Here is an 18,743-nt window from a genome sequence, read left to right as displayed (position 1 = left end):
TAGGGTTAAGATTTCCCTTCACTGGAACTAAGGGGCCCGAACCATAAACCACCACAGACCATTATTCTTCCTCCACCAAACTTTACATTTGGCACTCTGTATTGGGGCAGGTAGTGTTCTCCTGGCATCCGCCAAACCCAGATTCGTCTGTCAGACTGCCAGATCGTGAAGCGTGATTCATCACTCCAAAGAATGCATTTCCGCTGCTCCAATGGCAGCGAGCTTTACACCACTCCAGCCGACGCTTTGCATTGCGTATGGTGATCTTAGGCTTTTGTGCGGCTGCTCAGCCATGGAAACCCATTTCATGAAGCTCCCGACTAACAATTATTGCGCGTACGTTGCTTCCAGAGGTAGGTTGGAACTCGGAAGTCCCATTCTGTGAGCTTGTTGCCTACCACTTCACGGCTGAGTTGTTGTTGCTCCTAGACGTTTCCGCTTCACAATAACAGCACTTCGTTGACCAGGACAGAAATGTGACGAACTGACTTGATGGAAAGGTGACATCCTATGACAGTGCCACGTTAAATCACTGAGCTCTTCAGTAAGGCCATTCTACTGCCAATGTTTGTCTATGGAGATTGCATGACTGTGCTTGGTTTTATACACCTGTCAGCAACATGTGTGGCTGAAATAGCCAAATCCACTAATTTGAAGGGCTGTCCACATACTTTTGCATCTGTTTCCCTCAGTTTGAGAACATTTTCTTGCGTTTGGTGCCTATTGAACATGCCCCTAGGTTGTGGCAGGCGGTCAGACAGGGGCTCAGTACCTGAGATGTATTAATGCTAGGCTAATGAAAACAAGAGGAGCAGAGCCTAACCCCAGAGGAGCAGAGCTGTTCGTGGTTTAGATGGACATATTGTACACATACTGTACACCGAGACCTTGATACAAGCAAGCTTCCAGTCAATGAAAAGCCAGCTAAAAGAGTGTGTGCATGCGCAGCTCAATTCTGATTTGTTTTTCCTCACAAATTGGTCTTTTGACCAATCAGATCAGCTCTTAAAAAGATCAGAATTGGCCAGCCTGTGTGTTGCATGTGAATGTGTTGCTTGTGCCTGCCCTGCGTGCACAGTGTCCCATTCCAGTCTTGGTTCCAGCCGGTAGCGGTGGATGTTCCCCTGTTGTCACACGTACTGCTGGGGCTGTTTCTGCGGGGCAGAGGCCAGGGTCTTGGCTTTCTCTGTAGCAGTCTTCACTGTGTCCCGGACGCAGGGCTGACGCTGGGGTGCCTCTCCTGTGGGCAGAAGACGAGAGAGACATGGGGTGAGTGTGTATACAGTAAACTAACCTACTCCGTTCCAAAACTGCTGGTACCATGAACGCAAAATGTGAACATGGAGTGAATGAATACAACTCCACATTACTTCAAGATTTGATATCCTGAGTCTAAAAGTGTGTGTGTTGGAAAGATCACAAGGCTCAGGTAACAGGAATCTTGTCATGAGGCAGCCAGCAGGTCTTCTGGCCAGGGGTTTGTTCCTGGGTCAGCATTCTCTCTGACAGTGTGTGTGATTTTACTGGTCCTCACAAGGATAGCAAAACAAGGAACATTTTTGACAAGTGGGGATATTTCGCCTGTCCCCACAAGGAAAAAGGCTATTTTAGACTTAGGGGTTAGAGTTGAGGTTAAAAAGTTTAGGGAAAATAGGATTTTGATTGGGAATACATTTTAAAACAAACAAGTGTGTGATTGACCTCTACAAGTGTGTGAAACAATATCATAACCTTCCTTCCATCTATCAATCTATAAAATACTATTTTAGACGTAGGGGTTAGAGTTAAGGTGATCTCTACCATCCTCAGATATCTCCTAGTCAACACACTACCACCGTCACAACAAAGACAAGCAGAGCATTCCTCTTCTTCAGTGTGAGTTGTGAATACTGAGGCCATCCAAATGCTTCTAACAGATACTTCAAACATCTGTGGAAAATATTTAGACTGTCAGAGAGGAGCCAATCTTGGAGTGGTTGTTGAGGCTGAGATCCTATCTGGAGCGAACAGTAGGGAGGGGGGGGAGAGACACACACACGGCAGGCACAATGGATCCAGTCAGACAGGCCAAGAAAGACGAAGATGAAAGTTAGGGAAAGAGGGCGAGAGAAAGATACTCAGAAAAAGGTGGCGAGTACTCCATTAAGAGAGATCTAGACAAAAGTGTCTTGGTCAGTGAGTTGGTCAGGCCCACTGAGTCTGGCCAGCCTCCAGGAGATGGGGTCAGTGGAACCTTAGCTCAGGGGACAAACTGTACTGGGAACAGGGACAAGGAGAGAGGGGACAGAGGGAGGAGGCTTCTATAGTAACTGTACTGGGAACAGTGACAAGGAGAGAGGGGACAGGAGGAAGCTACAGTAACTGTACTGGGAACAGGGATGAGGGGACAGTGAGGAGGAAGATGTTCTATGTTCTATGCTAGGCCAGGGTCTGGCTAAGACTTCATAGCACCACATATACTGTTCTACTACAAATAGACAGTAAGACAATGGGGGGGAAACTATGACAACACACTCTCTGCTCTCCCTTTCTCCCTCTGTCTCTGTCTCCCCCTGACTGAACCCAGCCCAGCTGCAGGTCTGGAGCCACTGACCAGAATAACCACAGCCCTGGTCCCTTCCCAGGACCGGCTGCCTTGGCTGACCCCCAGAGCACCCTCTCTCTGGGGGGGATAGAAGGCTTCTGAGGCCTCCACACAAAGCCACATCTTTCCTCTGGGCTCTTTGAGCTCAACCCTCGCTCCTGCTCTTCGCTTCTCTTTCTCGGACGCTGTCGCGAACCTCACGGCTGGAGATGCAGGCAGGAGGGAAGATTAGTCACTTCACACAAACGGACGTGTGTGTGTGCACGCAGTCGAAAACACAAGCAGACACACCGACACAGTCGGATAGTCTAGCACACACACCAACAGAAATACGTGCAGTCTCACACTCCCGTTATGAATAAAACCCATTTGATGTTGGCCAATGACAGCAGGAGGTGGCCCTGGTTGTTTCTACCACACTGTCTGAAATGGCACCCTACTCCCTATTGGCCCTGGTCAAAAGTAGTGCACTACATAGTGGATAGGGTGACGTTCCAGACGCACGTGACTGATCAAACCTTCTTGAATATCTGGTATGCTCGTTTGACGATTTCTCAATTATGTATCATCCTTGCTCCGACTCCTTTCACAGTACTGGAGCTACTACCTAGCTGGCGGTGTGTATCGGTTCTGGCCGCTCCTGTGGAGGCGGTGGAGCCCAATTACCTGAAAAGTCGGGCACAGTGGGAGTTTGGGTAGGCAGAGCGGTGTGAAGTGTTAAGATAAAGGGACCCTGTAAAGCTTGAAACGCTAGGAACGATCCTCCACTATGTGGGGGAATGATCTGGCAGGGGATCTGCACCCGGAGGAAATATTATATAACACAAGTAAGTGAATGAACGATCCTCCACTATGTGGGGGAATGATCTGGCAGGGGATCTGCACCCGGAGGAAATATTATATAACACAAGTGAATTAACGATCCTCCACTATGTGGGGGAATGATCTGGCAGGGGATCTGCACCCGGAGGAAATATTATATAACACAAGTGAATTAACGATCCTCCACTATGTGGGGGAATGATCTGGCAGGGGATCTGCACCCGGAGGAAATATTATATAACACAAGTGAATTAACGATCCTCCACTATGTGGGGGAATGATCTGGCAGGGGATCTGCACCCGGAGGAAATATTATATTCCACAAGTAAGTGAATGAATAAAAACGCATGAAACTAGAAAATGTCCTTTGTTCATGTCGCCTGAACAGGAGAATTAAATATCACAGAAGTTGCATCAAATCCATTTAGAGTGGAATATTATGTGAATCATAACTACATGATTCACAGCTAAACTACATTTTTCATGAAAATAAAATCCCCCTTCACATTCATCTTAAGTTAGAATTCCTTCAGCCTACATGCACTTGCATCAACCGGGACAAAATGATGGTACACTGAGTCTACAAAACATTAGGAACACCTGCTCTTTCCGTGAATCCCTTAATGATGTCACTTGTTTTTATTACCCCCTTTTTTTCCTCCCCAATTTGTAGTTAGTCTTGTCTCATCGCTGCAACTCCCGCACGGACTCGGGAGAGGCGAAGGTCGAGAGCCATGCGTCCCCCGAAACCCAACCAAGCCGCACTGCTTCTTGACACAATGCACATCCAACCCGGAAGCCAGCCGCGCCAATGTGTCGGAGGAAACACAGTACACCTGGCAACCTGGTCAGCGTGCACTGTGCCCGGCCCGACATAGGAGTCGCTAGTGCGCAATGAGACAAGGATATCCCTGGCGGCCAAACCCTCCCTAACCCGGACGACGCTGGGCCAATTGTGTGATGTCACTTGTTAAATCAACTTCAAAATCAGTATAGGTGAAGCCTTGAGACACGGATTGTGTGTGTGCCATTCAGTGAGTGAATGGGCAAGACAAAAGATTGAAGTGCCTTTGAACGGGGTATGGTAGTATATTTCAGGTGCACAAGAACTGCAACGCTGCTGGGATTTTCCACTTTCAATAGTTTGCACTGGCGTCAACATGGGCCAGCATCCCTGTGGAATGCTTGAGACACCTTACTAGTCCATGATCCGAAAAATTGAGGCTGTTCTGAGGGCAAAGGAGGTTGCAACTCAATATTACTAAGGTGTTCTTAATGTTTTGTACACAGTATTTGCAGCAGCTACAAAACCACAGAAACACAATACAGGATCTACTACTCTAGAATAGCTAGTCATGTCTGTCTACATTGACACCAAAGGGAATGACTGTACTGGACTGCATTGTTCCTCAACCACTGTGGATACTAGAGATTGTTCTAGAAATGGCTGCCTAGTGGCTACAGAAGCTACTACCAGACAGACAAGTGACATCCCTCAGCAAGGGGTGGGGACGAGGGTGTCACAGGTCCATGGCTCTGATGCAATATCCACACCTGTTGTATTAGGCGCACGTGACAAATAAACTTTGATTTGATGAATACCATTGAGGAGGAAGCTATTGTGTCAAATGGTATCTTATGTACTATATAGTGCAGTGCACTACTATTGACCAGGGCCCATAAGACTAAAGTAGTGCACAGGGATCCACTTCAGACAGTCTGTAATGGACAAGTGGTACAATAGTATGGATATTGGAACGTAGCCATACCGTCACCATAGTGACAGACCCTAGTACTGTACTGACCACCATAATAAACCTGACACCTAGTCCAGCTGTAGTGACAGACCCTAGTACTGTACTGACCACCATAATAAACCTGAGACCTAGTCCAGCTGTAGTGACAGACCCTAGTACTGTACTGACCACCATAATAAACCTGAGACCTAGTCCAGATGTAGTGACAGACCCTAGTACTGTACTGACCACCATAATAAACCTGAGACCTAGTCCAGCTGTAGTGACAGACCCTAGTACTGTACTGACCACCATAATAAACCTGAGACCTAGTCCAGATGTAGTGACAGACCCTAGTACTGTACTGACCACCATAATAAACCTGAGACCTAGTCCAGATGTAGTGACAGATCCTAGTACTGTACTGACCACCATAATAAACCTGAGACCTAGTCCAGCTGTAGTGACAGACCCTAGTACTGTACTGACCACCATAATAAACCTGAGACCTAGTCCAGATGTAGTGACAGACCCTAGTACTGTACTGACCATCATAATAAACCTGAGACCTAGTCCAGCTGTAGTGACAGACCCTAGTACTGTACTGACCACCATAATAAACCTGAGACCTAGTCCAGCTGTAGTGACAGACCCTAGTACTGTACTGACCATCATAATAAACAGACCTAGTCCAGCTGTAGTGACAGACCCTAGTACTGTACTGACCATCATAATAAACCTGAGACCTAGTCCAGCTGTAGGTGACAGACCCTAGTACTGTAGTGACCACCATAATACCTAGTCCAGCTGTAGTGACAGACCCTAGTACTGTAGTGACCACCATAATACCTAGTCCAGCTGTAGTGACAGACCCTAGTACTGTACTGACCACCATAATACCTAGTCCAGCTGTAGTGACAGACCCTAGTACTGTACTGACCATCATCATAAACCTGAGACCTAGTCCAGCTGTAGTGAGATCCTAGTACTGTACTGACCATCATAATAAACCTGAGACCTAGTCCAGCTGTAGTGACAGACCCTAGTACTGTACTGACCACCATAATACCTAGTCCAGCTGTAGTGACAGACCCTAGTACTGTACTGACCATCATAATAAACCTGAGACCTAGTCCAGCTGTAGTGACAGACCCTAGTACTGTACTGACCACCATAATAAACCTGAGACCTAGTCCAGCTGTAGTGACAGACCCTAGTACTGTACATCATAATAAACCTGAGACCTAGTCCAGCTGTAGTGACAGACCCTAGTACTGTACTGACCATCATAATAAACCTGAGACCTAGTCCAGCTGTAGTGACAGACCCTAGTACTGTACTGACCATCATAATAAACCTGAGACCTAGTCCAGCTGTAGTGACAAACCCTAGTACTGTACTGACCACCATAATACCTAGTCCAGCTGTAGTGACAGACCCTAGTACTGTACTGACCATCATAATAAACCTGAGACCTAGTCCAGCTGTAGTGACAGATCCTAGTACTGTACTGACCATCATAATAAACCTGAGACCTAGTCCAGCTGTAGTGACAGACCCTAGTACTGTACTGACCATCATAATAAACCTGAGACCTAGTCCAGCTGTAGTGACAGACCCTAGTACTGTACTGACCATCATAATAAACCTGACACCTAGTCCAGCTGTAGTGACAGACCCTAGTACTGTACTGACCACCATAATAAACCTGACACCTAGTCCAGCTGTAGTGACAGACCCTAGTACTGTACTTACCACCATAATAAACCTGAGACCTAGTCCAGCTGTAGTGACAGACCCTAGTACTGTACTGACCACCATAATAAACCTGAGACCTAGTCCAGCTGTAGTGACAGACCCTAGTACTGTACTGACCATCATAATAAACCTGACACCTAGTCCAGCTGTAGTGACAGACCCTAGTACTGTACTGACCATCATAATAAACCTGAGACCAAGTCCAGCTGTAGTGACATACCCTAGTACTGTAATGACCACCATAATACCTAGTCCAATTGTAGTGACAGACCCTAGTACTGTACTAACCATCATAATAAACCTGAGACCTAGTCCAGCTGTAGTGACAGACCCTAGTACTGTACTGACCACCATAATAAACCTGAGACCTAGTCCAGCTGTAGTGACAGACCCTAGTACTGTACTGACCACCATAATAAACCTGAGACCTAGTCCAGCTGTAGTGACAGGCCCTAGTACTGTACTGACCATCATAATAAACCTGAGGCCTAGTCCAGCTGTAGTGACAGGCCCTAGTACTGTACTTACCATCGCAATAAACCTGAGACCTAGTCCAGCTGTAGTGACAGGCCCTAGTACTGTACTTACCATCGCAATAAACCTGAGGCCTTGTCCAGTGTAATGACGGCATGATGCACACAGACAGAGGGGACAAAGACACAACAATGGAAATATGTCCTATAAGTCTTTTAGGTGTGTGTGTCTAGTCTGCAAATAAAAAGCTGAAATGTATTCAAACCATTTATGACAAGCCTAAATAAGTTCAAGAGTAAAAATGTGCTTAACAAGTCATACAATAAGTTGCATGGACTCACTCTGTGCAATAAGTGTTTAACATGATTGTTTTGAATGACTTTCATCTCTGTACCCCACACATACAACTATCTGCAAGGTCCCTCAGTCGAGCAGTGAATTTCAAACATGGATTCAACCACAGACCAGGAAGGTTTTCCAATGACTCGCAAAGGTCACCTATTGGTATACGGCAAAGAATAAATAATTGAATATCCTTTTGAGCATGAAGTTATTAATTCCACTTTGGATGGTGGACCAATACACCCAGTCACTACAAAGAAACAGGCGTTCTTCCTAACTCAGTTGCCGGAAAGGAAGGAAACAGCTCGCCATATCTTCAAGCATGTGGTGGCTGCATCATGTTATGGGTATGCTTGTAATCGTTAATGACTGGAGAGTTCCAGGATAAATAATAAACTAAACTGGGAGATTAATTTATCTTTCAGCAGGACAATAACCTAAAACAAGGCCAAATTCTACGCTGGAGTTGCTTACCAAGAAGACAATGAATGTTCCCGGGTGGCCGAGTTACAGTTTTGACTTAAATCTACGGAGAGACCTGAAAATGGTCAACAACTAATTCGACAGAGCTTGAAGAATTTTGAAAAGAATAAATGGGCAAATGTTGCACAATCCAGGTGTGGAAAGCTCCTAGTGACTTACCCAGAAAGACTCACAGCTGTAATCACTGCCAAAGGTGCTTCTATAAAGTATTGACCTCAGAGGTGAATACTTATGTAAATGAGATGTATAAATTTGCAAAAATGTCCAAAAACATGTCTTCACTTTGTCATTATGGGGTATTGTGTGTAAATGGTTGAGGAAAAACTATATATTTAATCCATTTTAAATTCCGGCTGTAACAACAAAATGTGGAATAAGTCAAGGGGTAATGAACACTTCCTGAAATCCCTGTGGCAGATGGCGCAGTCACGCAACGCGTGGGACAAAACACTTGTCTGTGACTATACGGCTTAAGCTAGTCACATGGGATGTTTTCAGCCTCTGAACATAGACAGACAAACGGTTGAATCATTGACTCAACCGGACTCATTCAATTAGGAGTGGGAACTTGTAGGTGTCAATCTTTAGGGAGGGATATCTCCGAGACGAGAAAATGGCCATACTCAAGACATGCAGTAAATCAGTAATCATTATCGTCGTATCACTCCACTTGGCAAAGGACTTCGAGACGCGTCCGTCTGGCGACGCAATCACAGCCTGATTATCCACGGACGATTGTGTGTGTTACACTTCCAGGGGAGAGAGATCTGGCGTCTGCTCACCCAAAGGCATGATGGGAGGGTTAGTGTTGAGAGTTGATGGGTGGGTGGGAGCTGTGACTAATTTCACAACTTCACTTCAGACCACAGCAATCAGCCATGAGGAGACTTTGACAGACTTTTTGGTACTTTGTTTAATGTGGAAAATATGACCGAAAGCACCAATCTCCCAAAAATATAACTTTTTCCCTCTAAAAAAAGTTTGCCCATCGCCTCCAACCACATCATAAATCCTAGAAATAAAGTTGTTTGGTTTCCTGCTTCTCCTACTTCAGTACGTACCGTGTAAGTTAGACAGAGCGTACTCCAGGCCCTTCATGGCCTTCACCTGGTTGCTCTTGAAGCGGGCCAAGCCAAACTCCTGGGGAACAGAACAGACGGACATGACAGGAAACAGCAGGGTTTAAATGGGGAGACATGAGAACAGCAGTGTACTTTTCCCCCCTCTCTTTCTCCCTCCTTTCATCTCTCTTGTTCTCTCTTTCCCTTCATCTTGACTTCCCTTTCTCTCTCTAGGGGTAGTCAAGGCTAGCACACACTGCTAATAATAATAATAATAGGCTAAAATAGTTTTTTTCTACCCTTGTGTAGAAAACATTCCTGGTGGAAGATGACCATTTCTTAGTTTTGGCATCTGCAGACACACTTTTCCTCTTTTGTGCCATTATTCAACCCTATAAACCCTTGTGTGTGTGTGTGAGAGAGAAAGAGACAGAATGCCTAGCTTGCTGAGGTGGAAAATACTTATGTGGGCCTCTTAGATTTGTCGACCAAATATCTGGGTGGAACTTAAGGGAAAATCTGTTTTTCAACTCAGACTGGGCTTTTGTTATAGATGGATTATATACATATGTTCTCATAGGTGTCCAGCAACGACCGCGAGCAGATCCTTCAAATTGATTTCTCAGGCTACAAATCCAAATGTACTGCTGCTATTCAATATCTGCTCCCATTTAAACGGGTCATGGCTTTGGTGATGAAAAGGGGTCGTCTGTCCTGAGGTGAACTGGAGGTGAGTGAGGTACCTGAACTATTTTGCTGTAGTGTAGTGGTCCTCAGTCTCGTATACGTGGATGTATTCAATATCCATCCGACCTGGGTTCAAATAGTATTTGTTATCCATTCAAATAATTTAGCTGCACTTGTTTGAGCTTGATTGGTGCAATGTCACCAATGTAGTAGTCCCAAAACCAAACTCATCTGGCACCCCAGACAGGCTCAAACACTCAAAGTATTTGAAAGAAAGCAAACACTATTTGAACCCAGGTCTGCTTCAAACATTACTTTATTCCTGGATGTAGACTATCCATACAGGGAGACAGGGCTGTCCTGTCCTATAGCTGGTCTGGGGCTGTGGTGTGGCGTCCTATAGCTGTACTGTGGTGTGGCGTCCTATAGCTGTACTGTGGTGTGCCGTCCTATAGCTGTACTGTGGTGTGCCGTCCTATAGCTGTACTGTGGTGTGCCGTCCTATAGCTGTACTGTGGTGTGCCGTCCTATAGCTGTACTGTGGTGTGCCGTCCTATAGCTGTACTGTGGTGTGCCGTCCTATAGCTGTACTGTGGTGTGCCGTCCTATAGCTGGTCTGGGGCTGTACTGTGGTGTGCCGTCCTATAGCTGGTCTGGGGCTGTACTGTGGTGTGCCGTCCTATAGCTGTACTGTGGTGTGCCGTCCTATAGCTGGTCTGGGGCTGTACTGTGGTGTGCCGTCCTATAGCTGTACTGTGGTGTGCCGTCCTATAGCTGTACTGTGGTGTGCCGTCCTATAGCTGGTCTGGGGCTGTACTGTGGTGTGCCGTCCTATAGCTGTACTGTGGTGTGCCGTCCTATAGCTGTACTGTGGTGTGCCGTCCTATAGCTGGTCTGGGGCTGTACTGTGGTGTGCCGTCCTATAGCTGGTCTGGGGCTGTACTGTGCCGTCCTATAGCTGGTCTGGGGCTGTACTGTGCCGTCCTATAGCTGGTCTGGGGCTGTTCTGTTCTACATCTGTGCTGTACCTGGATAGGTCTGGAGAAGCCGTAGACTCCAGAAGAGATCCAGGCCTCTCGTCTGAGCAGCGTGAAGGCGGGCCGGTCCTCTGACTCCTGGAACACGCATCGCTCCTCCACCGTCTAGGAAAGAAAGGAGGAAGGGATGGGGGGGTGGAGAGGGTTGTTAACCAGGTGGTGTTGGTTTGCTGCCCTCAACTATAGGGCACAATACATAAAGAAGCAAACAACAACTTCCACTTCATTTTGAGTAAGTGGTTGCGTGCGATATTAACATACTGTTTTGGAAGAATCTGACATTTTGTTCCGAAATATGATCTTGGAGATAATTACAAAGTTGTTCCATCTGTCTAGTGATGAGTCATCCTCTCCTTCAGCTGCCGTCAAGTGGAATCAAAACAAGACAGCGCTCGCTAGCACGCCGCCACAACGCTTTGCGTTAACTAGACGGCGGGCATAATCTGGTGGGGTGTGTTCCTTATGGTGCTCCTCTGCTCATCCATCAAGTTGACAGCACCATATCTTGATAGATAGACGTCAAGTGTTGGCGATCTTGAGATGAATACATAGTGGGAAGGGGCTGAACAAAGTGTTGGTTGAATCATAAAAAGGTCTGTGTATGATTGTAGTGTAGGTCTAGTTGACATTGACCAGGTATGGTGAGATAAAGTGTCTCATTTAGTCTCTCACATTAAAGCCTTGTTCTATTGCTAACCGTAGAATGGAGAGTGAACTCTGACTCTCGTAGAGACTGGAGATGTAAACCATGAGATATCCACCCACCCGGCTGACTCAACAAAGGAGGTTACACAACTTCATCTCTTTCTCATCCAACCAATCAGGTCCCTGAGAAACAGAAAACCACCAACAATACATTTCACGTCTGTGTCTCTTTAGTCAATTGTTTACCAGTCTGAACCAATATCCAGCCAGACTGCAGAACTGTTGCAGTTTTTGTTTTTTTAACGAAATGTCACAAATTATATACAATGGAAAACCTTGTGGGTATCGGCATGAAGGAATTTCTCTGGAAAACAGTATATTCATTGTGCTGTAGGCTTGGAGACGGTCGGTTGCTAGAGAAAACAAACAAGCGCGACCAGTAAACAAGCCAGTCTCTTAGGGGGGCGGGGCAACGCAGAGGGCACTTTCTTGTCAATGTCTTGTGGCTGTAATATAGGTCAACCACTGGAGGTCATGAAGGGACAGATACCAACCTAGCCTAAACCATTGAGGAAAAGATCTTTCATTCCGTATCTAAAGATATGCAATAATAACACTATTTGGACAGTAGTGTTCATGTAGACGTGCATATCAAAGTCTGTTCAATAGTAGGCTGCGTGCTAATACGTAGATACATTATTATCTTAGTCAATACTAATAGTGTTTCCTTTTTTAGAGGCAGTGCGCCGCTGCTAAATGCAGTAGGGGAAACCCAGCGTGTTCCTCTGTCTGGTGGTGGTGCTGATACTATCTCCTAAAGATAGAACACGGATTTCTAACAAATACAAGATACTCCATGGTGCTGAGTCAGTGTACTTACTGCAAAAGGACATGAGCGTCCACCAACCTAGTAAAACGTATAGAGGAACCTACACGTACTAACAAACACATACATGGACTACATGTGACTGGCATGAGTGTCAAACCCACATGTTTTGTGTTGCAAGCACCATGCTCCAACCACTAAGCTGTGGGAACCAGTATCCCTGGGTTCCAAATCAACACATAGCCCCTACTCCCTAGCCACTTCTTGGTGTAGGGGCAAGGGGTCGATTCGGAAGGGAGCATATGTCGGGGTGTACCTCACCATTAACGTAGTGTGGTTGAGGTTCCAGGTGTACGTGGTGAGGCTCTTGGTGACAGGGTTGACGACAGAGTCCTCTACGATGTAGACGGAGCGTGATAGGTTGGAGGGGAAGAGGAACTCGGCCCAGCGAGGCATTCGATTGGTCTTGGTGAGCAGGCGTCTGGAGAGAAGCTGCTGGTCCGCCGTCACCTCACGGAACACCACGTCCTCCGTGAGAACATGGGTGCTGATGCACGGGAACACACACAATGTTTGCGGTATGCTATCAGTTGGTCCAATTACTAGTTGTTCAGACAACTGAAAACGACATAACATTTTCACAACACTTGACATACTCCGCAAACCAATTTTAACATTGTCAGTACTTCTGAATTTAACCTGCTAAATAGTTGCAGATTTGTACATTTCAAGTACTTGCATTTGATTATTAGCAATCGAATACAAACCTTGAATCAAGTACTCAAATAAAAGGAAAGATGGCTGGGTTAAATACAGAGCAGATATTAACAATACAAACTAAATGAAGGACTTGACTAAGTCACTTCCTTCTGATCTGACAAAGCTGGTATCACTTCTCCACTGTGGTCATTCTCAGTTCTCCATCTTCATAAACTCTTCTCACTGTTGTTTTTTCTAAACTTGTGTAACAGCGTCAGACACCATAATCTCATTGTGATTGAGAGCAGGGCAATTCCACAGTAACATAATGATGCTGAGACTCCAATTTTTCACTTTAGAATGTATATCAAACAAAAAAACTATTATTGCAAAGTTAAACTGTACAACTCCATGCATAAGGACTATTTGTAACAATGTCCACTGAACATTTTACAAAAACACATTTGTTTTAACAGTGCAGATGCAGTTTGGCTATGGAATGAGGGTTGGTGCTGTTTGTGCAGATTCACATTAAACAGCTGATAATAGGAGAAAGCAAACAGGTTTTCCATGGGTCTGGTTTGTTACTCAATGGAAAATAGGCATATCCCTTCTCTCTCCTACTAGATGCACATCTCACCAAATCATTGAGGCATCCGCCATAAAAGCAGATCAGCGCGAGGTCCTGTACCTGAATGGGTTGGGATACCTCTGCCAGAAGGCAGAGACAACATGGTCCCACGTGGTCCTGATGTCTACGTCGTTAGAGAAGTACTTGACCATTCTCCCCCTGCCTGCCGATGTGCAGGCTGTTGGTCTGAACACGGACTTCTTTGGATTGTCCTGTCTGTGATAACTATGCTGGGTGCTCTCAGATGCCACTGACTCCATCCACACCTGACGCACACACTGAACCTTGCCGAGGAAGAGAGGTGGAGGGAGGGAGAGAGGGGTATTTCAGGATAACAGGTATAATAGGGCAGACCTTTATCTCAGCTACATGTAGGTCTGATAACATCAGATACTATGTGTTCAAAACAGAACCAAAAAGGTATGTTGCTATGACATCAGATACGTGTTCAAAACAGAACCAAAAAGGTATGTTGCTCTGCTCTAGGTTTGTAGCTACTAATGGCTAGCTACAGCCCTCAGTGGTTATTATGTGCAGCTTCAATCATTTTAGTCATTTAGCAGACACTCTTATGCAGTGCGACTTACATGAGAAATTAGGGCTAAGTGCCTTGCTCAAGGGCACATCGGCAGATTTTTTTCACCTAGTCGGCTCGTGGATTCAAACCAGTGACCTTTCAGTTACTGACCCAATGCGCTTAACCGTTAGGCTACCTGCTGCCCGTCCCACAAAATAGGATGTACTGTGTAAAAGCAGCTAGCGTACTATCTATCTCCTGGCAGCTGGGTCAAATACACACAGGTATTGTATGGACTTAGAGCAGTACACCATGTGGGGTATCACCATTCGCTTTACTAGACCTGTCACAGATTCAGTCACATACTGTACAAGGGGAGAAAGAACATTGCTCAGGTTGCATGGGAAATAACGTGGCCCCCTGCAACATGTGACAGTTGTGACGTTAGATGACGATTGGCACAAGAGGTCTTCACTAGTTACCACAGCTACAAAGTCATAATTATCGCTTAACCCCGCCTATTCCTACAAATTATCTTCTTAAAATCTAAGCTTTACCCTAAACTTAACCACACGGCTAACGTTAAGATTAACTTTAAATTAAAGACCAAAAAATATAAATTTCGTTTTCCTACATTTTTACGATATAGCCAATTTTGACTTTGTGGCTGTGGTAACGAGTGACAACCATCCTTCAATCGACAAAGCATACCGGTTTTTAAATTAATCTTGTTCTATGAATACCTAGCTACATTGCCAAGCACACAGCTCCCTTTCCCTTTACAATGTACTTGTCTGGATTGAGCGTGCTGGTCTTTGTGGAACATGTCACCTTGACTGAAGTGGCATGGCACGATCGTGCTATCAAGCAACCTAACGTTAGCTGGCAAAAACATTCAATTCATGCACAATTATGAAGGCTAGCTAAGTTAAGTTATTAGCTAGCTAGTAATTACCTACTATATGGTAATGTCTAGCTTGCTGACATAATTTTAGCAGTTTAACATGGTGAAATGTAGCTATCGTTTTGTTACTTGTTAGCATGAGTAGCTTAGCTAGCTAGCTTATTCCTCAAAAGACAGATTAGATCAAGGTAACAAGTTATCAAACTGTGCTGGACTATGGCAAGTATTTACTCTTCACATACCTGATATACTATCGCAGCATTTATGGGGATTTTCAGTGCACCAATAGTTAGATTTCCTCCGTCATGTTCCCTATTTTGATAGTAGCGCAACAGCAGTCGTCATTTAATCGGAAATTGCCTAGTCCAAAAATGCATGTGTAGTATCCAACAATGCACCGCTTTAAACATGAATATTCATTATAGGACTACAACTCTCTACTTCTATTGGACTTCCTTGGTGAAAACCACGCCGATGAAGATACATTATCATGCTGTATACTTTTTTTAACAGGAATATCTTTCGTTATTTGTCTGTTCTTGGAGATGTTTACATTTTTAAATGATGCAAGATAATAATTCACACCCAAACTGTTAATAATTTAGTGTTTTTAGTAGCCTCTACAGTACATTGGCAGTGGTATTTCCCCTTCTAGTGGTCTCTGTAACAGGTTTGTAATGTACAGATTGAACTATTTGCATGATTCACGTCGATTTGTGCATCATCTGAGCAGATGTAATCACAAAAACGTTTCATTATTTCTTCATTTAGTAACTATACCACAAACACAACAATGCATTAAATGGATTTTGTTGAATAAGATACATAATAGATACTTGATCATTAAGACAACAATATATAAAATAGTGCAAATGTAAATGCCCATTTCGAGAAATATTTTAATGCCAATTTAGATAATTAAATATTTATACAATATGAAAGAAAAATCCAAAATAAATGGGGAACGTACAATTCATTCATGAAAAAAATACTGAAAATGTCTTTCTTATGTTAACTGCTTCTACATTGTACTGCAGTATTATTTATCTGTAAGTTAACAGGCTTACTATTCATGTCCTAGGTACACCTAAATAGATTTAGTAGTTTATGAGTTCCAGTAAAAGGGTTTTCCCAGCTGGCTTCAGTATCCACACTTAGACCACAGTCTCTACGCCCCAAGTAAAATATCTGGGTTTGAAGTAGCAGTAACAGGGTTCATACGGAGAGAAGCCTCCCTCGTAGTACACCACAAACTGTCACGCTGCTGCTGAGGCACATGATACACCTTACTACTATAGTCCCCACAGTGACTGTTCATAGAGTAGGACTTACTATCATAGATACTGTAGTTAGAGACACCTGCCATGGCTACCAAGGCACTAGCTGGGTAGCGTCGCACCTCATCATGGTTTTGGTTCACTTTATTGATCAGATGACCAGACTCCTTCACTGTTGTAATGGTATCGGACACAGAGTCTGCTCCAGCCCCAGATCTATACCCAGTCTCAACCCCAGCACTCTTGTCCCCATCAGGCTCCTCTGAGTCTCTGGATACCCTGGAAGACTCTTTGGTTCTAGGCATCTGCTTCCTCCTCCGACACTTGCGACAGAGGCAGTTGAGACATTGGCGCCGGGTGGGGAACTTGGTGCAGCCGTTGGTTCTGTTAGTCAGAATGATAGCCACCACCCCTGGGAGGCAGATGGCAGGTCCAATGGCGATGAGAGGGAGCCCAGGTGAACATGAAGCCGAAGAACAGTAAAGGGCTGCTGATGGCCACCACCATCCCCGTGAGGGGGTTCATGTCGTCGACCCTCATGGTGTCCAGCCCTCCACTTCACTGAGTTCGCTCACTTCGAGATGGTACACTCCCCACAGTCATCTTGTAACACTGTATTCCAGAGTCTGTTGGTGTTTACATATCAATACAGAAATAAAGCTGGTAAAATCTACCATGACAGGTTAGGACATAATAGTAGAAAAGAGATCTCAGTACAGCATTACATTCTCATCCCAAATCCAAGCCAAACCAATCTGTGACCTCCCCACATACAGGCAAGCCCCCTACTACAGAGGTGTCAACCCTCATTACAAGGATCAACTGTCAGAGCAGGAGATGGTTGCTTTTATAGTGAAAGAGCACACGTCACAACATCATGGTAAATGAATGGCGCAGTAACATGTGTAGCACCACAAGACTTCTGGAAGCCACTCACAGGACGGGATATGTCGGGCGCATGCAAGCTGTCGATCACTCAAATGGCATTGAGTGTCTAATTAACACACTTTTCAAACAACCAGGCATTTCATGCCTTCAACTCTTTTTCTTAGCTATTACACAGCACTAGTTTGTGTTGTACTTACCTTCTCCACTTCATAACAAATGGTGGTAAGCAACTGCCATATTCACTGAAGTATAAACTTTCCCCTGTCAAATAGTCAATTGCAGTTTTCCTTTGCAAGTCACTTGAACTACTCAGAAAATAGTCACTTTTGAATTAGTAGAAAACCCTCTATCAAGCATTAATTATATTCATACTTTATGAATGCTTCATTCAAGGGAAAGGCTGGGTGTAGTTAGATATTCTAGTCTAGATATAACTGTGGTTGGTTGTGGGTTTGGAGACAGTCTAGGGAGGTTGAAGATGGACATGTACCCTTTAGAATGGGATCTGACTTACTAGAGGTGGAATGAAAGTCATCCCGAACACTTCCATCTGCCCTGTGGTTCTAGCCAAGAGACACAGTGTGCCTTACCCAAACCACAAACAAATATATAGAGAAGGAGATCAGCTCTCTGGGTCTAACCTTGGTCCAACAGATGACGATACCTCCTATGAACCTAATTCTGGACATTGATTTAAATGGCTTCGGGGTGTGTCCTGACCCCATTTCAAGGGAAGATGTTATTTTTTTTACCGGAACCCCTGGCTGACCCAACAACACCGTAAAGGACATCGGTCAAGCTTCTACTAGTGAGAGAGGAAGACGCCAGTTCCCCCAGTGCTGTCTGATGCATATGGGGGAGTCTGAGATGGTCTTTCAATGGTCTCGTATTTGAGTGATACTTGATAGGAGGGCGGTAGCAAAACCAGCCCCTTGCTGTAAATCAAAACTGGGTGTGTCCCTTTGCTTGTGCATGGGGCGTCATCCTTGGGGTACCAACATGTTTTGGAAAAATACACGGAAAGGGTCATGGGTTTATTGATTTTCATGCAACTAAAGAGAGCCTGGTTTGATTGCCACTGTAATGTTTTCTTTATCATGTTTTACTCTTAAGTCAATGGCACTATCGCTCAAACAACTCTGACCTACAGATGTAGGATCTTTTATTTGAGACAGTTTGCTACAGCAGGAAAATATCCTGCAGCAAGAGGAAATTAGAATTATTATGTGGATTATAATTAATGGACATTTTTGTAGGGGTTGACACATCAAGTCTGAAATTTCAAAGTGGAAATTACAAACTTCAGAAGCCTTTTTGAACCTCACATACACTACAAGTTTTTAATTTCCTTCTCCTGCAACAGGGTGATCAA

The 18,743-nt window shown here is 44.8% G+C and overlaps 1 protein-coding gene across 1 annotated transcript; it reads right to left on the bottom strand.

Moving 5' to 3' along the window:
• Positions 1-578: 578 nt before the first annotated feature.
• Positions 579-15,570, bottom strand: LOC120035131 (PRELI domain-containing protein 1, mitochondrial-like). Its single transcript, XM_038981925.1, has 6 exons — positions 15,449-15,570; positions 13,846-14,069; positions 12,777-13,002; positions 10,976-11,089; positions 9,261-9,339; positions 579-1,240 (listed from the first exon to the last, which is right to left on the bottom strand). Exons 2-6 carry the CDS (start codon positions 14,043-14,045, stop codon positions 1,131-1,133), a joined length of 729 nt encoding a protein of 242 aa, XP_038837853.1. The 5' UTR covers positions 14,046-14,069; positions 15,449-15,570; the 3' UTR covers positions 579-1,130.
• Between the last annotated feature and the right edge of the window lie 3,173 nt (positions 15,571-18,743).

This window comes from Salvelinus namaycush, chromosome 42 (assembly GCF_016432855.1).
Source record: "Salvelinus namaycush isolate Seneca chromosome 42, SaNama_1.0, whole genome shotgun sequence".
Taxonomy (NCBI): Eukaryota; Metazoa; Chordata; class Actinopteri; order Salmoniformes; family Salmonidae; genus Salvelinus; species Salvelinus namaycush.
The sequence above is the reverse complement of the archived record's forward strand: the minus strand, read 5'-3'. Positions and strand labels throughout refer to the sequence as shown.